General features: G+C 41.2%; 1 protein-coding gene across 1 annotated transcript; it reads right to left on the bottom strand.

The window, feature by feature from the left end:
* Positions 1-641: 641 nt before the first annotated feature.
* Positions 642-7,903, bottom strand: LOC125261137. Its single transcript, XM_048179741.1, has 4 exons — positions 6,314-7,903; positions 3,967-4,296; positions 3,059-3,166; positions 642-1,058 (listed from the first exon to the last, which is right to left on the bottom strand). Exons 1-4 carry the CDS (start codon positions 6,354-6,356, stop codon positions 928-930), a joined length of 612 nt encoding a protein of 203 aa, XP_048035698.1. The 5' UTR covers positions 6,357-7,903; the 3' UTR covers positions 642-927.
* Between the last annotated feature and the right edge of the window lie 13,551 nt (positions 7,904-21,454).

The following is a 21,454-nucleotide window of genomic DNA, read 5'->3' as shown; positions in this document are numbered from 1 at the left end:
ATAAAGATATTATCATGTTAATAAGCTGTTTTCATCCCCCTGGTTGCTTTTGTAACTGCAGCATCACTGAGCATCGACCGCAATTAAAATAACTTTGAGTAGAAACCATTGCAATACCTGAAATGTGTAGTTTGTGGCGAGGGGGAGCAGAGGATACCATGTTTGGAGGCTTCGCGTCCCTTGGTACTTGTGGCGAATGGTATATATAATTGTTATATACTTGCACTAGCATATTGTATATGACAATTTAGTTCAAACTTTGACCTGTGGAGGGCAGTAAATACACTTAGCAACATCTACACTGCTGGAATTCAAATAGAGAAGAAGAAGAAGAAGAGAGCTAGTTCAAGATGAGCATTTATGGTTAAAATGTATACATTTTTTATTCTTTTTTAGAAAATGTCTGATGGTTTCTCTAGATAAGACTCTTATTCCTCGTCTGGGATCATGTAGAGCTCTTTGAAGCTGCACTGAAACTGACATTTGGACCTTCAACCCGTTTGGAGGCCAGTGAAGTCCACTATATGGAGAAAAATCCTGAAATGTTTTCATCAGAAAACTTAATTTCTTTTCGACTGAAGAAAGAAAGACACAAACATCTTGGATGACATGGAGGAGAGTAAATTATCAGGAAAATTAAATTCGAAAGTGAACTAATCCTTTAATTGCATTGATTGACAAAGATAAATATAAAGCACAAGTCATTATTTGTTTAGCAAAAGTCATTATTTGTTCACACCAGTCAGTGTTTGCCCGGTTATATTTCTGTTCTGGTTGCATCAGACACTCCCTTTAGTCTTTTCTCCTCCCACACAGGAAAGAAATACACAATAACCTCAGTGTTGCATCAAGCAGCTCAAAACCGGGGCGTTGTGTTTTCATGACACATTCAGACTCACAGTCTGTGGGTTTTGAGGCAGTTTCTCATTAGCGTGTGTGAACCTCAGAGTAAACACAGTCCTGCTGCGTTTTTTTACGCGGCTGTTGAACGCTTGAGTTGGTGAACGTCACTTCTCCGTAACGAACCTCTTCATCCTTCCTCTTCTCCGGTAGAATGTCTGTTGGGGATCAAAATATAGTGTTAGCAGATATTAAGTAGACAGTCTACTGATAGTTTAATGAGAGTCAGTAGACATGTATTTGCAATGTTACTTAAATGTGACCTATAGACCTAGACCTATGATCTATCAGTCATTTAAAGCTAACCAATAAATTGCCTCCAAACTTTTCTGCTTTCATCCATTTTCTATTAAAATAACTTGTAAGATGTTATATTTGGTGTTTTTCTTTCATAAATGTAAATATCTGTCATTATTTACTCTTTGAAAAATACAACATATGGATTTGGAGCAACATAAGAGTGAATAGATAATGACAGATGTTTGGGTGAACGAATCCCAACAGTTTGTGTATGAACTGCAGGGGTCGTATTCACAAAAGATTTTTATCTTAAGATAAAATGTTCTAAATAGCAGAAAAAGTTCTTAGCTAAGAGTTTTCTCTTAAAACCAATCCACAAAGCTGCTGAGAGTGAAACCAACTTTTACTGAGGAATAGAGAGAAGTCTTAATTTAAGAGTGAGGGCGGGGTTGACCTCGTTGCTATGGGTGATGTCAACAGGCTTACTAACTATGCACACAGTGATTGGCTGTTGGATGGGGGAGGAGTCTCTGTGTGATTTAATCATAGAAATATTGTAGAATGAGGTATCATGTTGCCATATTTAAATAAAGGTTTTAAAATATGAATGTTGTCAAATTCAAATAATTATGTATGGTCCTTTGTGTTAAGTATTTCAAAGTATTCCAAAGTATTTAGATTAAGTTACTAAACTTGAGTAATGTAACAAAATATGTTACAGATTACTTTTTAAAGCATGTATTTTCTAATCTGTAGTGAAATACATTCTAAAAGTAACCTACCCATCCCTGGCTACTTTTAGCCTTAAGATGTTTTGTGAATAGAGGGTATGCACGTGACGTCAACGTCGACCGTTATGGCTGCGGTCGCGTCGACTGAGCGGCAGCAATAGTTTTCAGCGTGAATGCCACGAAAAACACACAAAACACATCCAAAACGGGAAAGAGCTTTGTGATTGACTGTACAAAACCTGAGGCATATATTTAAAGGTTGTTGAAAGCTACAGAAAAAGCAGCAAATGGATCACTGCAATTCACAGAAACAGCTGGACTCCAGCAGAGAAACATGGATTTGCAGTTAGCATTTTGTGTCAAATTGTTAGATTTTGAGGTAAAATCATACCGTATATATTGTTATATGTTGTGTTGACAACTCATCAATTAAACATTTACTATCTTATATTCTGCATAATTTGTTTTTTTTAAATAAACACTGACAAAAACTATACAAGTTTTAGGGCTGGACAATATGATGATAGGCTATATATAACATTGATAAGGGATTACTCGGATTTAAACCTTATTTAAACGTATATTCTGCATAATTGGGTGTTTTTAAATAAACAACACTGACAAAAACTATACTATAAAACTATATATGTTTTAGGGCTGGACAATATGATGATATAACATTGATATAAGTGATTACGCGGATTTAAACCTACCTATATTGTAGTTATATAAAATATTCACAGGCAGATTTGCTTTATGTATTTCCCCGCCGTCGAAATCAGGCACATATAAATGTCAGGAAACACGACTCCTGGCTGCATGTCAATATCCATGGATTAGGTTTATTTGAGAAGTTGTAAGGAACACATCCAATTCCAACCTTTAGTGTAATCGTTTGTTTTACTCGCGTTTTCGCAGTTTCCTCTATTAAATCCAGTCATGCAGCAAGTTCTTTTGCCACTCAGTCCAGCTGAGGGAGCGCGTTCCGGCGGGAAAGTGACGTCGATGCATACCCTCTATACAGCCCCAGATTAATTAGCATTATATTTACATATATTCATAAATCTGATGATTTAATCTAAACTGTTTTACAGATGAGGACAAAAATAAGTGAATAAAGTGATGAATCTAATAATACAGCAGTGCTGCAATAATACATTTCACAGATTCATGAACTCAAGACTGACTTGTTGATTTGATCTGATTCTTCTTCTTGTAAAAGTAATATGCCGTGATGACCAGAGCTACGAGAATTACAGCAAGACATCCGAGAACGATCGGAATGACTAGAGGATCTATGGAGGGAAAAACACAGGATGAGGTTATTAAGAGTTAAACACTGAAGTGCCTCATTCATTCATAACAACAACAATAGAAGAAACCACGACAACTCAATTAAACCGTTGTTTTGTTTCAACAAAAATAAAAATCTGCTGTTAAAGAGATTAACACTTTCTTATTATATTTTATTTTCCTTTATTTCAATTTTTATTCTCTTTCTCCATCTATTAGTATTTTGTTATATATATATATATATATATATATATATATATATATATCATACTGTTGTACTCATGTTGATTTGATTGCTTCTACTATTCTCATTTGTAAGTCGCTTTGGAGAAAAGCATCTGCTAAATGACTAAATGTAAATGTAGTTCACCAAAAAACAAATGGCTGCTGGTAACCATTGACTTCCACAGTATGGGAAAAAATTCTATAGAAGTCAATGGAGCACATCAACTGTTTGCTTACAAATATTCTTTTGGTTACAAAAATTCGTACAGGTTTGGAACAACTTGAGCTTGAGTAAATGATGACATAGTTTTCATATTTGGGTGAACTGTCCCTTTAACACATATTGATCAAACAATTATCTTAATATATTGGGGTTGGCATGCCATATGGTTGGTTACGTCTCTGATTATAGTATCAGTTTATTCTGATTAGAGTGTCTTTATGAAAATATGTAGATGTTTCAGTGTTTTTTGAAATCATCCATCTGTTATTTTTTGTGTAATTAGCATTCATTTGCATGAGAGTGAGATCTTTGGAGAACATGAGATTGTAATGAGTCTGATGAGAGTTACTGTACCTTCAACAATCACTTGAAGATCTGCAGTGTCTGTGCCGTTTCGGAGTTCGTCTTCTAATCTGTAAGTCCCTGAATCTGCTCTGATCACACCGTTTATTATCAGAATCCCATTAATGACTGACACTTCAGATCTCTTATTGAAAAGATCACATTCATTCTCATTTATCCTGCCATCCTTTACTCTACAAACTGAATGATTTTGTGTGCTGGTTATTTTCTTTTGTATCTTTAGGTTATATTTACTCGCGTCCAGCATCTTCAGATTGAGTTTGTGTCCCAGAGCTGCGTAACAGGGATCTTTCTGATAAAAACTGCAGTTAACCTCCAGACCTGAAGAACAAAACACACACACACACACACGTTTATTTGTCAGCTCTCTGGGTGTTTCTTCTAGTTTCATCTGTTTTAAATGTTTGACATTCAAATGAATGCAGAAATCATGACGCACTAAGCACTCGTGACTCTTTCAGCATAAATTAAAATCGCAAAAACATTGACACAAATATTTTCACCAAATTAAACTTCCACAGTATGAATGTGAATAAACTGACACTTGATCTGATCTCACTGAAACATCTGAAGACAGATCTGATTTATACTTTTGAGACAGAAAGAATGTGCAAAATTATACACAATTCTATGGCATTTTTTAGTATAAAGTGATTAGTGTGTTCACACTGAAGATTCCAAAAGGATAAAGTGCACTTATTATTATGCACTTATTTAAAATGTAAAAACAACCCAAGTTGGGTTGAAAATGGACAAACTTAACTATTGTGTAAAAATTGCTGTATTGCTTGCTTAAAATGAACCCCAAATATGTTGGAAATTAATATTTATTGATATTAAATATAATAATTAAACATTTATTAAAATGTTTATTTAAAAATGTTCAGCTTTTGATGATTATTGTTGCCTCTAGTAATTATGTGTCTGATTTTCAATTTCCAACCTATTTTGGGTTCATTTTAAGCCAGTCATTTTTAAACAATAGTTGGGTTAAATAAAACTGCCCAGCAGGTTGGTCAAACATTTAACATGTTAAAACCACAGAACACTGAGTGAAATAGACAGACCGAAGCAACAGACCAAACCCTATTACACCAGGGGCCGTATTCACAAAACATTTTATCTTACCACTAAGAGTTCTCCTAAATAGCAGTAAAAGTTCTTAGCTAAGAGTTTTCTCTTAAAAGCTATTCACAAAGCTGCTGAGACAAACTTTTACTGAGGAATAGACTGAAGTCTTAAGCTAAGAGTAAGGGCGGGGTTGACCTTGTTGCTATGGAGTAAACACACAGTGATTGGCTGATGGGGGAGGAGTCAGCGATTTAATCATAGAAATACTGTAAATTGAGGTGTCAAGTGTCAAATATCGTTGAAATCCAAGATGCATGTCTCGGATTCGCTCGTCACCCTGGCGAAATCTTCAGGTATTTGGGGCTTTTTGAAAAAACAACTTTTGCAAACTAGTCCTAGGTTTTTCGCCCGATGCCGAAACCGAACCTATGCAAAAATGTTCTCTGGCATCTGAATATCAATAATTATCAAAAATAAAGTTGAAATTTTGATTCACAGTCGCTAAGGGGCGCAAAACGTACGATGAGGGCGGAGCCACTTTTACTAAACTGGCTATAACTCAAGAACGAAATGAGATATTTGCACCAAACTCGGTTCATGTGTGTATGGGCTCAATCTTTGGTCATGATAAAAAAAATTGCGTCGATTGGATACTAGGTGGCACTACAATTTGAAAAACAAACAAACATGAAAACAGCTGTAACTATACAACCGTTAGTCCGATTGACTTAAAATTTGGCATGCAGTGTCTTGGTCCAAGGGGGCATAATAGTCATTGAGGACATTGGCATAACTCAAAAAAACATGGCCGCCATCGGCCAATGAATTTTAAGAACCTATTAGACTGATTCTTCCATTCTTCTTTTCTTTGCTGCTGATTCTGCGACTCTTCGTGTTACTTCATTGTAAGTTCCACATTAAGTTTTTCTCCTCTAATAACAAATTTGACCATTTTGAGCTGTCTGAATTAATAAATGCTCACCAAAATGATTTTATATGACAAATAAAGCATTATAGCTAATTTATTTTTGTTTAATTCACTTTAATTTAAATTTAAAAACAAAACTAAATTGTAATGCTATAATTTTTTTAAAATTGTGGTCGGCATATCGCTGGCCACATTTACATTTGTGACGGGTCGCATGCGAGTGGAGAACCACTAGACGGACAGACAGTGAGAGAGAGAGAGAGAGAGAGAGAGAGAGAGAGAGGAAGCAGCAGAACACTATCCCATCATTAGATGAGTTTGATCTGAAAGTCGACTCACATGCAGCAGTTTTCAGCAGCATCAGTCCAAAGATGAGCTTCATTTCTCTAGAGTCCAGAAGAGCCCAATTATCCAGCAGAAGAGAGAAGATGCTGCTTCAGTCACACAATCAAGATCTGCTGACACTCATCTGTGCTCACGATATATTAAGAATACTGCACACTTCTGAGAGAAGAGGAAGTTCACAGGTTTGAGGATGAACGTCATGCACAAGAACAAAAAAATAACACTTATGTTTCCTTTCTGTGGAACTTTCCATCGACTAATGCTTCTGCAATTTTTAACTTTCATCAAGATATTATTGTTAATAAACTGTTTTCATCCCCCTGGTTGCTTTTGTAACTGCAGCATCACTGAGGATCGACCGCAATTAAAATAACTTTGATTAGAAACCATTACTGACAAACAAACCATTTACTAAATAAAACATCTGTCATGATTTGTCAGTGGATGAAGCACAAATCAAGTATTTAGTAAAAGTACAGATACATATAATAAAATATTACTCAAGTGAAAGTACAAAAGTACTTCATTTTTAATGTACTTCAGTAAAAAGTACTGAATGTAATTTTATATAGGCTACTTATATAATTCATTTTCTATTATATATTTTATATAATCCTATTGATCAAAATAATTATTAATGATTATGAATTGTCAAATAGCCAGCACTAGTCAGTATGGAAGATTAGTGGATGCAGATACATAATATGTAATGTGTGTTGACAAATATTAAATCAGACGTGATAGGACTATGCATAACATTTTTTAAAATTGTTTGTCCCTTGGAGGCAAACTGAAGAAATGGCCTTAAATGCACGGTCAGCACTCAAGGGTGCTGGCTGTGAGCATTGTGAGATGCTTCCGTTACGGACACTCCGCTCCCGCCTGGTGCTCTTCAAGGAGGGTGTCCAGGCTCGCGTTCCCCAGGGTTCGGGTCCCACTGCTGCCGAGGCACAGCGCCGATCTAAATCATGGGGATCGCAAATGGATCTAGCAGAGGGGTTTGAGATGGACTCCTCTTGGACTGGATGCTATGGTACAGACGTGGCCGAGGCTTTGGCTATATGCATTCCCCTGATCGCTCTGCTCCCGGGGGTTTTAGAGGGAGTTCTCCTGGACCAGGTCCGGCTCACCTTGATAGCCCAGCGGTGGCCGGGCAGAGTGTGGTTTTCGGACCTAGTATCTTTCCTAGATGGCTCTCTGTGGGAGATTCCAATCAGGAGGGATCTCCTGTCCCAGGCGGGGGACACGATATTTCACCCTCACCCAGAACCTGTTGCCTTGGCCTCTGAGGGAGCCCAGCTCATAGACTCTGGTCTCTCAGCCGAGGTTGTGGGTACCATCCTTCACTCTAGAGCTCCCTCCATGAGGAAGTTGTATGCTTTGAAGTGGAAGCTTTTCACTTCTTGGTGCAGTGGTCGTCAGTTAGACCCAGTTATTTGTCCTGTTGGTGCGGTACTGGAATTTCTGCAGGAATTTCTCCTTCTACCTTAAAGGTTTATGTGGCAGCCATTGTGGCTTACCACACACCTTTGGCTGGTATATCTCTTAGGAGAGATCCTCTTATAACTCGCTTCCTCCGTGGCACCCTGAGGCTGAGGCCTGCGGTACGCACAAGGGTTCCGGCTTGGGATTTGGCTGTGGTGCTCCAAGACCTTTCCCTAGCTCCTTTTGAGCCTATTGAGGAGGTTCCTGTCAAGTTTTTGACTCTGAAGATGAACAACTGTGTTCTATGAACAAACAACGAACAACTGTATTTTTAATAACTAACGTTAACAAAGATTAATTAATAATGTAACAAATGTGTTACTCATTGTTAGTTCATGTTAGTTAATACATTAAGGTTAACAAATGAAACCATATTGTAAAGTTTTACTAGTAAAATTTCGCACATGCGCACACACACACACACACACACCTCACCATGAATTAAAATATCACACAATACATTAATTGAGGTGTTTTAAGTGTGTATGTTTGCTAAAACCTAATTGTGTTACTTTGAGCAGTGCACTAAAGAGAGCAAGAGAGAGATAGAGAGAGTTTTCAAAAACTTGCACTTTGAACAGATATGTGGTAAATCTGGTCCTGCATGAAACATTTCTGAGTGATTGAAAGCATGAAAGCATTGAGTTAAAAAGTACATTTATATTAACAACCACCTAATTATTGCAGTCTTTAAAAAAAAAATTTCCTGATAAACAACCTTCATTTGTATAGAAATTGTTAGTGAAATGACACTGAGATCTCTGTCATTACTCGAGTTCACCACACGAGGTCTCCATCAGCACACTTCAGTCTGTTGCCATAGTAACAGCAGCTTTCATGGTCCAGTCTTTGTGCATGTCATTTCTGCAGTCTCCTATTTCGAATTTGAGACTTTTGTAACATTTGACTGAAAGCCCTTTCATCTGGTGTGTTAGATTTAACATATGTTATAATGTCACAGCTTTAATGAGTTCTTAACAGTGTAGTTACGAGTCAGTTGATCAAATCTACCAGCAGACACTAAAACACAACTAGGTGATCTTCTGCTTCAGCTCTTGTTATGATCGTTCATCCTTGTTGTTCAGCGGTCAGTAAATCCTCAAAGTTTCTCTCACTGAAACACATGAAACACACAGTACTTCAGAACTGACACTGGATCAGTTTCTGTTTCTTGTGATGTTTTGTTGTTCACTGGGTGGAGACAAAGTGAAGGAAACAGCAGAACAAGAGTGCAGGAAACACGTGTGTGTTTTAATTGCATTGATTGACAAAGATAAATATAAAGAACAAATGATTATTTATTTAGCTCAAGTCATTATTTGTTCACATCAGTCAGAGTTTGTCTTCAGTGGCTTTACTGGATGGTCACTCAGTGTTTGGATACATCAGACACACTGAAATATACAAGAAATAAACAATAACCCAAGAATTTCATAATAAGCAGCTAAAAACTTGTGGCTGTCACAGACACGCCAGGCTCCACCATCAACCAATCACAGCAAACTCTATCACCGGAATACTGATCACATGCACCTGCATGTCATTTAAGTTCTCATTACCAACAGTATAAAGGACTCTCATTCAGTTATACTCATTGTCCAGTCTCGTTAACATCTTACCTTTATGCTCTCCCCATGGACTTCGCTGGTATTCCTACCTGTATCTCTGGTTGCTACTTGTCTTCTATGTGTTACCTTGTTAGATGTGCGTGAAGTCCCTCAGCGATTCGCTGTGCTGGAATATCTACTATTGTGCTCCGTCTCTTCTTCTACAAGACAAAGGACAATATTACCATTCTATTCATCTCCATTTCACTGAAGAGTTTCCATATACTCACCTGCTTGTTTTTGTTTTAACTGGTTGTGTAAATAAACGTCTATTTTTATACATCTTGTGTTCCGGCCCTCCTGTGATTGTAACAGAAGACTGGACCAACACCGATACACACCAGTATGAGCAACACGGACCAAGATCTTGTTGACACCATGCATCGAACATTCATCACCAATGCACCAGCAAACACTTCCGCATTACCTTGCACTATTTCTCCGCCAACAGTATACACCAGTCCGATGGCCAAACCAGTGCCCTTCTCAGGTAAAGCGGAGGATTGCATTGGATTCATTCTGCAGTGTTTGCTGGTCCTGGAGATGCAACTGCACCTGTACCCGGATGATCACTCTAAGATTGCATTCATCATCTCACAGTTAAGCAGTAAAGCTCTTCGATGGGCGGAAACACTATGGACTCAGAAAAATGAAACCACTCAGTCACTCTCCAGTTTCATCACTCACTTCAAGGATGTCTTCAGGAGATCTGTATGGGATTCTTCAATTGGTCAGCAACTTTATCATTTGAAACAAGGATCTATGCTCTTCAATTGAGAACACTTGCACCTGCCAGTGGATGGAATGAGCAGTTTTTTCTCCTTACTACCTATCGTCAAGGGCTGAATTCACGTGTGCGGTTGCATCTCGCTGCATATGAAGACACTATCGGACTCAAACGTTTCATCCAATTGTCAATACGTTTCACCACTCGTATGCAGTCGTGTCTGGAAGAGTTCCAGGGCCAGCTTGAACCAATAACTTGCCTCTGCCGACCTGAATATGTCAGTCCTCCAGAACCAGAAAGTGAACCGATGCAACTGGATCATAATCGACTGACACCCACTGAACGGCAGAGGCGGCTGACCCTGAAGTTATGTTTGCATTGTGGAGCTAATGGGCATATACTTTCTACATGCCCCATGCATCCTCCTCGTCCCATGGTGAGTGCTATTCTCTCTCCTCTGAATTTTCGAAAACCACTCACTATTGTTGTAAACCTTACTGTTGCTGATGTTTCTGTTCCAGTCAGCACACTCCTCGACTCAGGGTCAGCCGGCAATTTCATCTCTGGCGCCCTCTGCTGTCAGCTCAAGCTCAAGAAAGCCAACACGTCTACAACCTATCAAATCAGTTCAATAACTGGGCGTCCTCTCAGTCGTAAGAAGGTTAATCATGTTGTCGGACCAGTACAACTTCAAGTGGGCATCTTACACATCGAACAACTCCATCAGCTGGTTCTGGAGGAATCCACCACTGACGTGATTTTAGGGCGTCCATGGGTTGAACAGCACAATCCAATTCTTTCCTGGAAAACCGGTGAGATCCTGAAGTGGGGCGAAGACTGTTTTTCTTCTTGTTTCTCAAACCTTCCTCTGCTCTCTTCTCCATGTTCCCAGTCTCTCTCCATTTGTTCTACGTCCATTGAAGTCCGAGTCCTGTTGAGAAACAATCTGTTGACATCCCTTCATGTTACGCCCACTTCAGTGTTGTTTTCTGCCCGAAGAGAGCCTCTAAGCTACCTCCACACCGGCCATGGGACTGTGCCATCGATCTGCTTCAGGGTGAGCCAGTGCCTCAAAGTAAAATTTACCCATTATCACTACCGGAGGAGAAGTCAATGGAAGTGTACATCAAGGAGACTTTAGAGCAAGGTTACATCCATCCTTCGACTTTCCCTGCTGCTTCGAGTTTCTTTTTCGTGGCTAAGAAAGACGGAGGCTTGCGACCTTGTATCGATTACAGGGCACTCAACAAGATTACAGTGAAGTTCCGTTATCCCCTTCTTCTCATCCCAGCTGCACTAGAACATCTCCAAGGTGCCACTGTCTTCTCCAAGTTGGACCTCCGCAGCACTTACAACCTCATCCGGATACGTGAGGGGGACGAGTGGAAGACTGCCTTCGTGACCCCTACTGGCATCTATGAATATCTTGTCATGCCGTATGGACTTGTCAACGCCCCCTCCAGGATTCCAGGATTTCATTCATGAGGTGCTCCGGGAGTTCCTACACAAGACTGTCCTGCTGTACATAGATGACATCCTTATATACTCCCGGAGCATGGCCAAACATCGCCAACACGTTGCGGAGTTCCTGTAACGCCTGAGAGAGTTCCACCTGTTCCTCAAGGCAGAAAAATGCTCCTTCCATCAATCCTCAGTGCAGTTCCTTGGATATAACATCGATAGCAGTGGCATCTGGATGGACGAGGGGACCAGGGGTTTGCAGGAAGCTATCGACGATTCATTCAGAACTATAGTCTCATAACTAATCCACTCACCAACCTTCTCCGTAACAGGCCCAAGTCTCTGTCTTGGGATTCCGCTGCTACCAACGCCTTCGAGTTTGTCAAGAAAGCCTTTACATCTGCTCCTCTTTTGGTACATCCAGATCCCGACAAGCCTTTCGTGGTGGAGGTGGATGCCTCTACAACTGGAGTGGGAGCAGTGTTATCCCAACAGCAGGGGAACCCAATTCAACTCCACCCATGTGCCTTCTTCTCCCGCAAACTTAACCCGGCGGAGATTTACTATGAGGTCCCCAGTTCATCTCCAGAGTATGGAAAGCCTTCTTCTCTCTCCTAGGTGTGACCATAAGCCTTTCATCTGGATACCATCCACAGACAAACGGGCAGGCGGAGCGGAAGATCCAAAAGATTGGTCGCTTCCTCCGTACCTTCTGTCATGCCCATCAGAACTCTTGGAACCAGTTCCTGGGTTGGGCCGAGTACGCACAGAACTCCTTGCGGCAATCCACCACCGGGCTTACACCCTTCCAGTGCGTGCTCGGTTACCAACCCCCACTGTTCACCTGGTCAGGGGAGCCTTCGGATGTTCCAGCTGTCGATTACTGGTTCCGAGAGAGCAAGAGGGTCTGGGACTCTGCTCACCATCAACTCCAGCGGGCACTACGCAGACGCAAGATGACAACCGACCTTCATCGATCCAACGCTCCCAATTATCAACCTGGACAGAAGGTCTGGCTGTCTACCAGGGACATCAGACTGAGTCTGTCATGCAGAAAGTTAAGTCCCAGATTCATTGGCCCCTTTTACCATTGTGAAGCAGATCAATCCAGTCACTTATCAACTTCAACTTCCACCTCAGTACAGAATTCATCCCACCTTCCACGTCTCACTCAAACCTCACCACCCTTCTGTTTCTATCTCCACAGAGCCTGGCGAAGATGCTGAACCCCCCCTTCCTCTCATCCTGGATGACTGCACAGCATACCAAGTCCACGACATCTTGGACTCCCGGCGCTGTGGTGGTCTCCTGGAATACCTTGTGGACTGGGAGGGTTACGGCCCTGAGGAACGTTCCTGGGTTCTTAGAAATGACATACCCCAACCTGCTGGAGACCTGCCATGCTAATCACCCTGATCGTCCAGTGCCTCATGGAAGAGGTCGACCACCACGACCGAGCGGGCCGTGGAGGGGGGGTTCTGTCACAGACATTCCAGGCTCCACCATCAACCAATCACAGCGAACTCTTAGATGTGGATGAAATCCCTCAGCGATTCGCTGTGCAGGAATATCTACTATTGTGCTCTGTCTCTTCTTCTACAAGACAAAGGACAGTATTACCATTACATTCATCTCCATTTCACTGAAGAGTTTCCATATACTCACCTGCTTGTTGTTGTTTCAACTGGTTGTGTAAATAAACATCTATTTTTATACATCTTGTGTTCCGGCCCTTCTGTGATTGCAACAGTGGCATGCACACACATAATTTTACCTGGTTATCCAGATGCAACGACAAATTCATCAAATGTGATTTTCCACAGATCACAAATAAACAATAATGTTTTTTCCTCACTGGAATTTCTACAAAACCTGCAATGTTCGGACACAATAAATAGTGTTTGATGTGTTCAGCCATTAGGATATAAAGCTTACAAAATGTTTATCATAAACTTGCACTAAGACCAGAATCTACCCTACCTAAAACAACAGCCAGGAGCCACTACTGACTGGTATTGCTAATCTCAACAAATTCACTAACACTTTACAAATAAGGTTAATTACATTAGCTAACAATGATCTGCATTACTACAGCATTCATTGATCTTTAACGTTAATTTCAGCATTTACTAATACATCAATTTAAATCAAGAGTTGTATTTGTTAACATTAGCTATTTAACACACTGTAAACTAACATGAATGATATGAACAGATAAGGCCTAACAGATAATGTAATTTTTTAACTAACATTAACAAAGATTAACAAATACAGTAACAAATGTTAGTTTGTGTTAGTGTTAACAAATAAACCTTATTCAACACATATTTGGATTCATAAAGACTTCACTTGTTTCTGAAATAATGATTCAGTGACAGACATTTTTAACAGTAATTTTTTGCCACCTAGTGGCATAACAATGCAATCAATATATTAGTTAGCCTACTTGAAGCATTTTCAAAAGGTGTTCCCTTTCGAAGGGAACTTCTACTCTGTGTTTGATGACGCAATGGGGAACGTCCACGTGACCCGGTGTTTCGAAACCTCACTACCAAAAACTCCAATCCTATTGGCCAGCGACAGTCATATGACGCGACCCGGAAGTATAAAGGCGCGCCTATGGAAGCAGTCAGTATGCATCGTCTTTTCGGGACTGTTGTATCGACCTTCTGCTGTGTATTCTTTATTAAGAATTCCTTCCAATCCAAGATAATGTCTGAGTAAGGTAAGAACTTTAGGAAGTGTGCTGATCCGTGTCCGAGATTCTTGACACCGGAATACATGCACACCCTATGTGTTCATATGCCTTACAAACGTTCAGGAGAGTGTGTGTATCTGTTTGACACTTGATATACACATTTTTTTGGGCGTTTTCTGTCTGGAGAGGAGCGCGCATAGACAATGTTTGAGGGCGCTGTCTGTGTTGTTTACTGTGAGCGTCACCCTGTGGATGCTCAGTTCTCTTTTGACACTCTGCTCGAGGGAATGGGTGTCTACATCTGTGCCTGGTGGTTCTGGCCGGGTTATGCCGAGGCAAAACCGTGTCTACAATCATAGGGCTTGCAGATGAGCTCGTTGGGAGTTGTGAGGGAATTGTATTCTCTCTCTATCAACTTCCTCGGGGTTGGCAGGAACGAGTGAATGACGATGACGTTCGTTTTTGACGTCATCGCGTCTGATAAGCGCTCCTCTGGTTTGTGCATGAGAGCCGCTGTGTGTTTGGGACGCGCCTCTCGGCGGGCTGCAGCTGCCGTGAGAGCGCGTTAAGAAAGGGACCGCGTGTGGACGGCTCGACGAGCGGTTCCTTTCTGTCCATATATGCGGCGGCTTCCATGGCTTTCCATTCCTTTCTGAACTCCGCGTCTGAGTTCGGGGGGGGCATGGAAAATCCCCTAGTCATTTCAGATTTAGATCTGAACCCACACAGACGGGAGGAGGAAGAAGTGAGAGTGAGATGAGTGATCGATTGTAAACAACGCTGCATTTGTAATCGATTCCCCAGCTACAAAAACAGGACGATTTTTATCTACCCTCTCTCCCTCTTCTTCCACCTTCCTGTATATATGTATACTTATATGCATGTGTATTAATATATGTGTGTGTATATATATATATATATATATATATATAAATATATCATGCTCAGATGCTGCTTATGGTCAGACTAATAGCTGAGCCCATAGTTTTTATCGGCCCACTGTTTTGTTTGATAGTAAGGATCTTTTAGGCTTAAAAGAACAGTAGATTCCACCCTTTCATGAGAGAAGGAGCGTTAGGAGTCTGGTCATTGAGCCGCAGGGAGGGGTCTTTATTTTATGTTTTTTAAAATAAGACCTTATTTTCCTGTATAGTTTTCTGAGCATGTAGTAAAAAATTAAGGGGTTTTTCTTGGCAAAACTGAAGTTGTTAGGTGGCTAGCATATGTTGTGCAGGCCACAAAATGGCCGCCTCTTAGCCACCTGCTTAGTAGCGTCTCATCTGCTGTTTCTAGAGCAGTTTGAGTTGGCACTCGTCACTTCAGTTTATACAATGTCGGCGGCTTTGATCGGCCGCCTGACATTTTTTGCTTGGGTATGTTGCTTTCCTCTCTTTTTATAGGGATTGAAAGCGACATTTAAAACAGGCTTTGTTTGCTGTTTTTCTTTGCCCACAAGCTTAGCGGCTAGGCTAGAGCTAGGAGGGTTATTTGCGAATAACTTTATTTATATTATCCTCATTGGATACATATTCCTAGTTTTGGCCTCCTCCCGAGGGAGTTGTTAGGCCGCATGCCCACTATCCCCTATTTATGTAGGTGCATGGGTTGACTTAACAGCTAGGTTGTAAAACTATTGTGGTACTTCCTGTTCTGTTATCTCAGGTGGATTTGGCCCTTATCTTGTTGAGGCAGATAAGTTATGCAGGTTTTTGCTAGGCCCCACGTTCTAGAACGCTATGTCAATAAGGAAAATGTTTTCTCTTCTAGGCCACTTGTTGTATGCTACAATCAAGTTGAGTGGACATTACTATCATTTAGTTTTTGTCCTCTATGGCTTAGCACAGATTTGAGAATCTGTATGGAAGAACGATTTCCTTTTTTGAAATGACATATATTAAAGCTGCTGTGTGCTTGCTTTAAGTTCTGGATCCTTGCCCTACATATTTGTATGTGAGATTAGTATGCTGCCACAGGTTGGCACCTGTCACATGATAGCTGGCTTGTTTTTAACCACTATTGTAGACATTGGTGACCTAATATTCCCCATTGATAGGTTTATTGGTGTTACTGGGTGCATCACCTGTTGGATTGCATTCTCAGGGTAGCCTTTACCACTTTCTGAGGAAAGATGGTGATTTTTTTTAGCTTCCTGTTTTTGATCATCCCTTCGGTTAATCTTTCTAGCTTAGAATTTAGGCCTGTTTGTTACATAGCCTCTTTCTAGTTAACATTGGCTAAGTTAGCATGCTTTGGTTTGATCATTTTATGCTCACATTACTTGCACTGCCACAGGTTGTGCCACGTTTGTTTGAAGCGTAGGCCCTATTGGCCTCCTTTAGACCATGTTGGCTGTGTTGGCTCCCTTTAGCCAATTGTACTTCATTGGCTGTTGGAATGTGTATTAGCGGTAGCTCAGGATTAGCTCCCCATAGGTTCTGGGCTTAGGCTGTTTTCCTGTAGCTTGGTTCCCTATTAGATCACGAGCTGTTGCCACATGTGTCTTCGGCCTCCTTTCTAGTCCCGTGTCGGCACAGTGTGCGTCTCTTAGTGTTCCAATTGGGCTGCTGCTTCTTGTCTCTGATTTGGTAGGCTCTGAGGAGTTTCCTTCTCAGTTCACTTGCTGGCACAGTCTGGTATACCTTACAGTTGCTGTAAGCCACCTGTTACTAAGATCGTTGGCCCTCCTTAGGCCTTCCTTTTTAGTTGACTGGGTGGCTCAGTCTGTGAGTGTATATTTACAATGGCCGAACGCCACTTGTCACCAGGATAGTAGGCCCTAGGGGCCTCTTTCTTGGCTGACCTGCTGTGCGGGGTGCTTAGAATCTGACCACTTCAGGAGCACGCTTGACCTGAGCGAACAGGCCACTTCAGGCCTGTTTGCATCAGGAAGCAGCGTTTGTGTATCTCTTCTGAGGAAGTTTTGATGCACTGCTCTTTGGTGGTCTAGATTTGCCAGTCGGGCTGCTGCCTCTTGTTTCTGATTTGGTCGTCTCCGAGGAGCTTCCTTTTCAGCTTACTTGTTGGCACAGTCTGGTATACAGCCACCTGTTACTAAGATCATTGGCCCTCCTTAGGCCTTCCTTTTTAGTTGACTGGTTGGCTCAGTTTGCGACCACTTTAAGAGCACGCCTGACCTGAGCGAACAGGCCACTTCAGGCCTGTTTGCTTCAGGAAGCAGCGTTTGTGTTTCTCTTCTGAGGAAGTCTTTATACACTGCTCTTTGGTGGTCTAGATTTGGCAGCCACGTGCTGTCTGCGAGCTGTTGCCATGTGCGGCGTGAATGGGTAGGCCCTCTTCAGCCTCCTTTCTTGTCTCCGTGATGGCACGGTGTGTGTTTCTAGTGTTACAATCGGGCTGCTGCCTCTTGTTTCTGATTTGGTCGGCTCCGAGGAGCTTCCTTTTTCAGTTTACTTATTGGCACAGTCTGCTATACATTACAGTTGCTGTAAAGCCACCTGTTACTGAGATCGTTGGCCCTCCTGAGGCCTTCCTTTTTAAAGCTGATTTATACTTCTACGTCGAGTGTACGCCGTAGCTATGGCGTAGGCTGTGCATAGCACGTGTAGCATGCGACGTAGCCTGACGTGCACCTCTTAAAAAATGTAACAACACGTCAATTCTATGCGGACCACAAGCGCTGTGATTGGTCTGCTAGAACCACTCCCTCGGGTCAAAAAACTGGCGCGGAGCACTCGGAGAAGAGCAAGCACTTTCAACTTCCATATGAATGAAAAACACTCTGTTTCAGGGGACACATACAGTCAAACTGCAACAAAAGTCATTACCTATTTGCCGCTTCTCTGCCGTTTCTGTTTGTAAGCTTCTCTGACAACGTACATGATGAGCTGCTTCTTCTTCGGCTTTTGTTTTAATACTCAACATGACCACCGACACTGCCTACTACTGGTCTGCATGCACGTCGACGCGGACAACAACGCAGAAGTATAAATGAAAACAGACGCATAGCCTATGGCGCAGAGGCTCCGGCGTAGGTCCGACACTGAAGTATAAATCAGCCTTTAGTTGACTGGTTGGCTCAGTTTGCGACCACTTTAAGAGCGCACCTGACCTGAGCGAACGGGCCACTTCGGGGCTTTTTTGCATCAGGAAGCGGCGTCTGTGTATCTCTTCTGAGGAAGTCTTATACACTGCTCTTTGGTGGTCTAGATGTGGCAGCCACTTGCTGATGCCAGATGTATACTAAGGTAGGCCTCCTTCTCGGCCTCTGTTGTAGCATTTGGAGTTCAGCTAGAGCACTCTTCTCGCTGTAGGAATGGTGTGGGGTTTGAGTACTTTGAGTGGTTAACCCCTCAGTAGACTGTAGTGAACCTTACTGAGGTTTGGTTTTCTTACTACATCTGTCTCACTGAGCCTATGAGAGATGCTAGTTGAGCTCCAGCCACCTAGATGTGTAAGGTGGATCTTTTTATGCTCCTAGTAAAGGCCAATGGACTTATGCCCGATGTTTAAAGGTTTCTCGTTCCCCATTGCGTCATCGAACGCAGAGTAGAAGTTCCCTTCGAAAGGGAATGTCTCAGGTTACGTATGTAACCATAGTTCCCTGAGAACAGGGAACGAGACTCTGCATTTCCTTACCATGCTTGGGGCTGTCTGTGGAAAAGTCCCTCAAAGACGATGAATACTGACTGCTTCCGTAAGCGCACCTTTATACTTCCGGGTCGCGCCATATGACTGTCGCTGGCCAATAGGATTGGAGTTTTTGGTAGTGAGGTTTCGAAACACCGGGTCACGTGGACGTTCCCCATTGCGTCATCGAACACAGAGTCTCGTTCCCTGTTCTCAGGGAACTATGGTTACATACGTAACCTGAGACGATTTATTCCGTTTTGATCGGTAATGTAGACATAAGTGTTTATCTGATTAATACGCTTTTGTATACTTCTTTGATAATTGGAATATTTGTCAGACAGAAAAAATGATATTGTGTGTTTGAAAAGATTGTGAAGCTGTTTATATCTACACATGACAACTCTCTAGATCAACGGCAGCGTGATATGAGTGATGAAATCGAGAACGCAATTGTTTAAAGATTAATTGTGCATCTCTCTCTCTCTCTCTCTCTCTCTAGCGCGAGTGCTTTTCAGTGCATTCATTGTTATAATATTAATGAGGTGAGACGTCTCTATTAAAGGATACGCTCCTCGCACTTCATTCTGGATAAGAACCGGTTCTCGGTTCCCAACCCTAGTTACCATTTCCCTCGGTTCTGCTCCACTGGGCTGAAAAAAACTACACTTTTTGCCCGGAAAACAAATCATTTCATACAGTCGTGTAACCACGATGATATTGAATTTTGCTATCGCGATACCACGATATTGATAATACCGTTACATCCCTAATTTTTAATTAAACTTCCTTAAATAATTCTTCCCCAGACTCACAGTCATCCATAATCTGTTGTCTGTGGCTCTCAAACATTTGATCTTGCCATATTTCATGTTGATTGGTCTAAAAAAATTTGATTAATCTGAGCACAAAACTGCTCCACACATGACACGGGAATTTGTTTCATTTACAGGTGAGAATAGACAGGCTAAAGTTCTATAGTGCAGTTTTAAATCTGTCAAACACACTTTATAGGAATAAACACAAGTCTATAATGTAATATTTGACTATTAAGTGTCAAAGATGAGACACTTTCCTAAATATTAGAATATTTACATTTGAGTTTCATTAAATGACCATCCCTACAGTATAAATTCTGGGTATCTCTTGTTCTTTGAAACCACACTAATGGGGAAGACTGCTGACTTGGCAATGGTCCAGGAGACAATCATTGACACCCTCCACAAAGAGAGTAAGTCACAGATGGTCATTACTGAATGTGGTGGCTGTTTACAGAGTGATGTATCAAAGCATATTAAATGCAAAGTTGACTAGAAGGAAGAAATTGGGTAGGCAAAGGTGCACAAGCAACAGGGATGACCACAAGCTTGAGAATACTGTCAAGTAAAGCCGATTCAAACACTTGGGAGAGCTTCACAATGAGTCAAATGAAGCTGGAGTCAGCGCATCAAGAGTCACCACACTCAGACATCTTCAGGAAAAGGACTACCAAGCCACTTCTGAAACAGAAACAACGTCAGAAGCTTCTTACCTGGGCTAAGGAGAAAAAGAACTGGACAGTGAACAGTGGTCAAAAGTCCTCTTTTCAGATAAAAGTAAATTTTGCATTTCATGTTGAAATCATGGTCCCAGAGTCTGAAGGAAGACTGGAGAGGCACAGAATCCAAGCTGCTTGAAGTCTAGTGGGAAGTTTCTGAAGTCAGTAATGATTTGGGGGGCCGTGACATCTGCTGGTGTTGGTCCATTGTGTTTTATCAAGTGCAAAGTCAATGCAGCCATCTTCCAGGAGATTTTGGAGCACTTTATGCTTCCATCTGCTGACAAGCTTTATGGAGATGCTGATTTCCTTTTCCAGCAGGACTTTAGCACCTGCCCACAGTGCAACAACCACTTCCAAGTGGTTTGCTGACCATGATATTACTGTGTTTTATTGGCCAGCCAACACGCCTGACCCCTGAATCTATAGGATATTTTCAAGAGAAAGATGAGAAACAGTCGATCCAACAATATACAGATGATCTGAAGGCTCAATAGTGCATCAGCAGTGCCACAGGCTGATCACTTCCATGCCACACTTCACTGATGCTGTCATTTGTGCTAGGAGAAAGTCATTTGCTGTAATATGTGCTGCCGACCAAGTATTGAGTGTACAAATGAACATACTTTAAAGAACTTGAACTTTTCTGTTTTGAAAATCCATTTTTTGATTGATCTTAGGAAATATTCTAATATTTTGAGATACTGGATTTTGGACTTTCATGAGCTGTACGCTCTAATCATCAAAATTTAAAAAAAAAAAAAAAAAAAACCTTTTGAAATGTTTTACTTTACATGTAGGGAATCTAGAATATATAAAAGTTTCATTTTTAAAAATAATTTACAATAAAAAAATGAACATTTTCACAATATTCTAATTATATGACCAGCACCTGTATATATATATATAGTTTTTATATTGCAAACTGTTTAAATTTGATTCATGCACTTTCTGAAATAAAACGAAAATTGACTAGGCTTATATATAAAAAAATATTTTTTTAAAAATCAAACGAGCTTGCATCAAAAACAGT

The sequence above is a fragment of the Megalobrama amblycephala genome, unplaced genomic scaffold (assembly GCF_018812025.1).
Source record: "Megalobrama amblycephala isolate DHTTF-2021 unplaced genomic scaffold, ASM1881202v1 scaffold331, whole genome shotgun sequence".
Lineage (NCBI taxonomy): Eukaryota > Metazoa > Chordata > Actinopteri > Cypriniformes > Xenocyprididae > Megalobrama > Megalobrama amblycephala.
The sequence above is the reverse complement of the archived record's forward strand: the minus strand, read 5'-3'. Positions and strand labels throughout refer to the sequence as shown.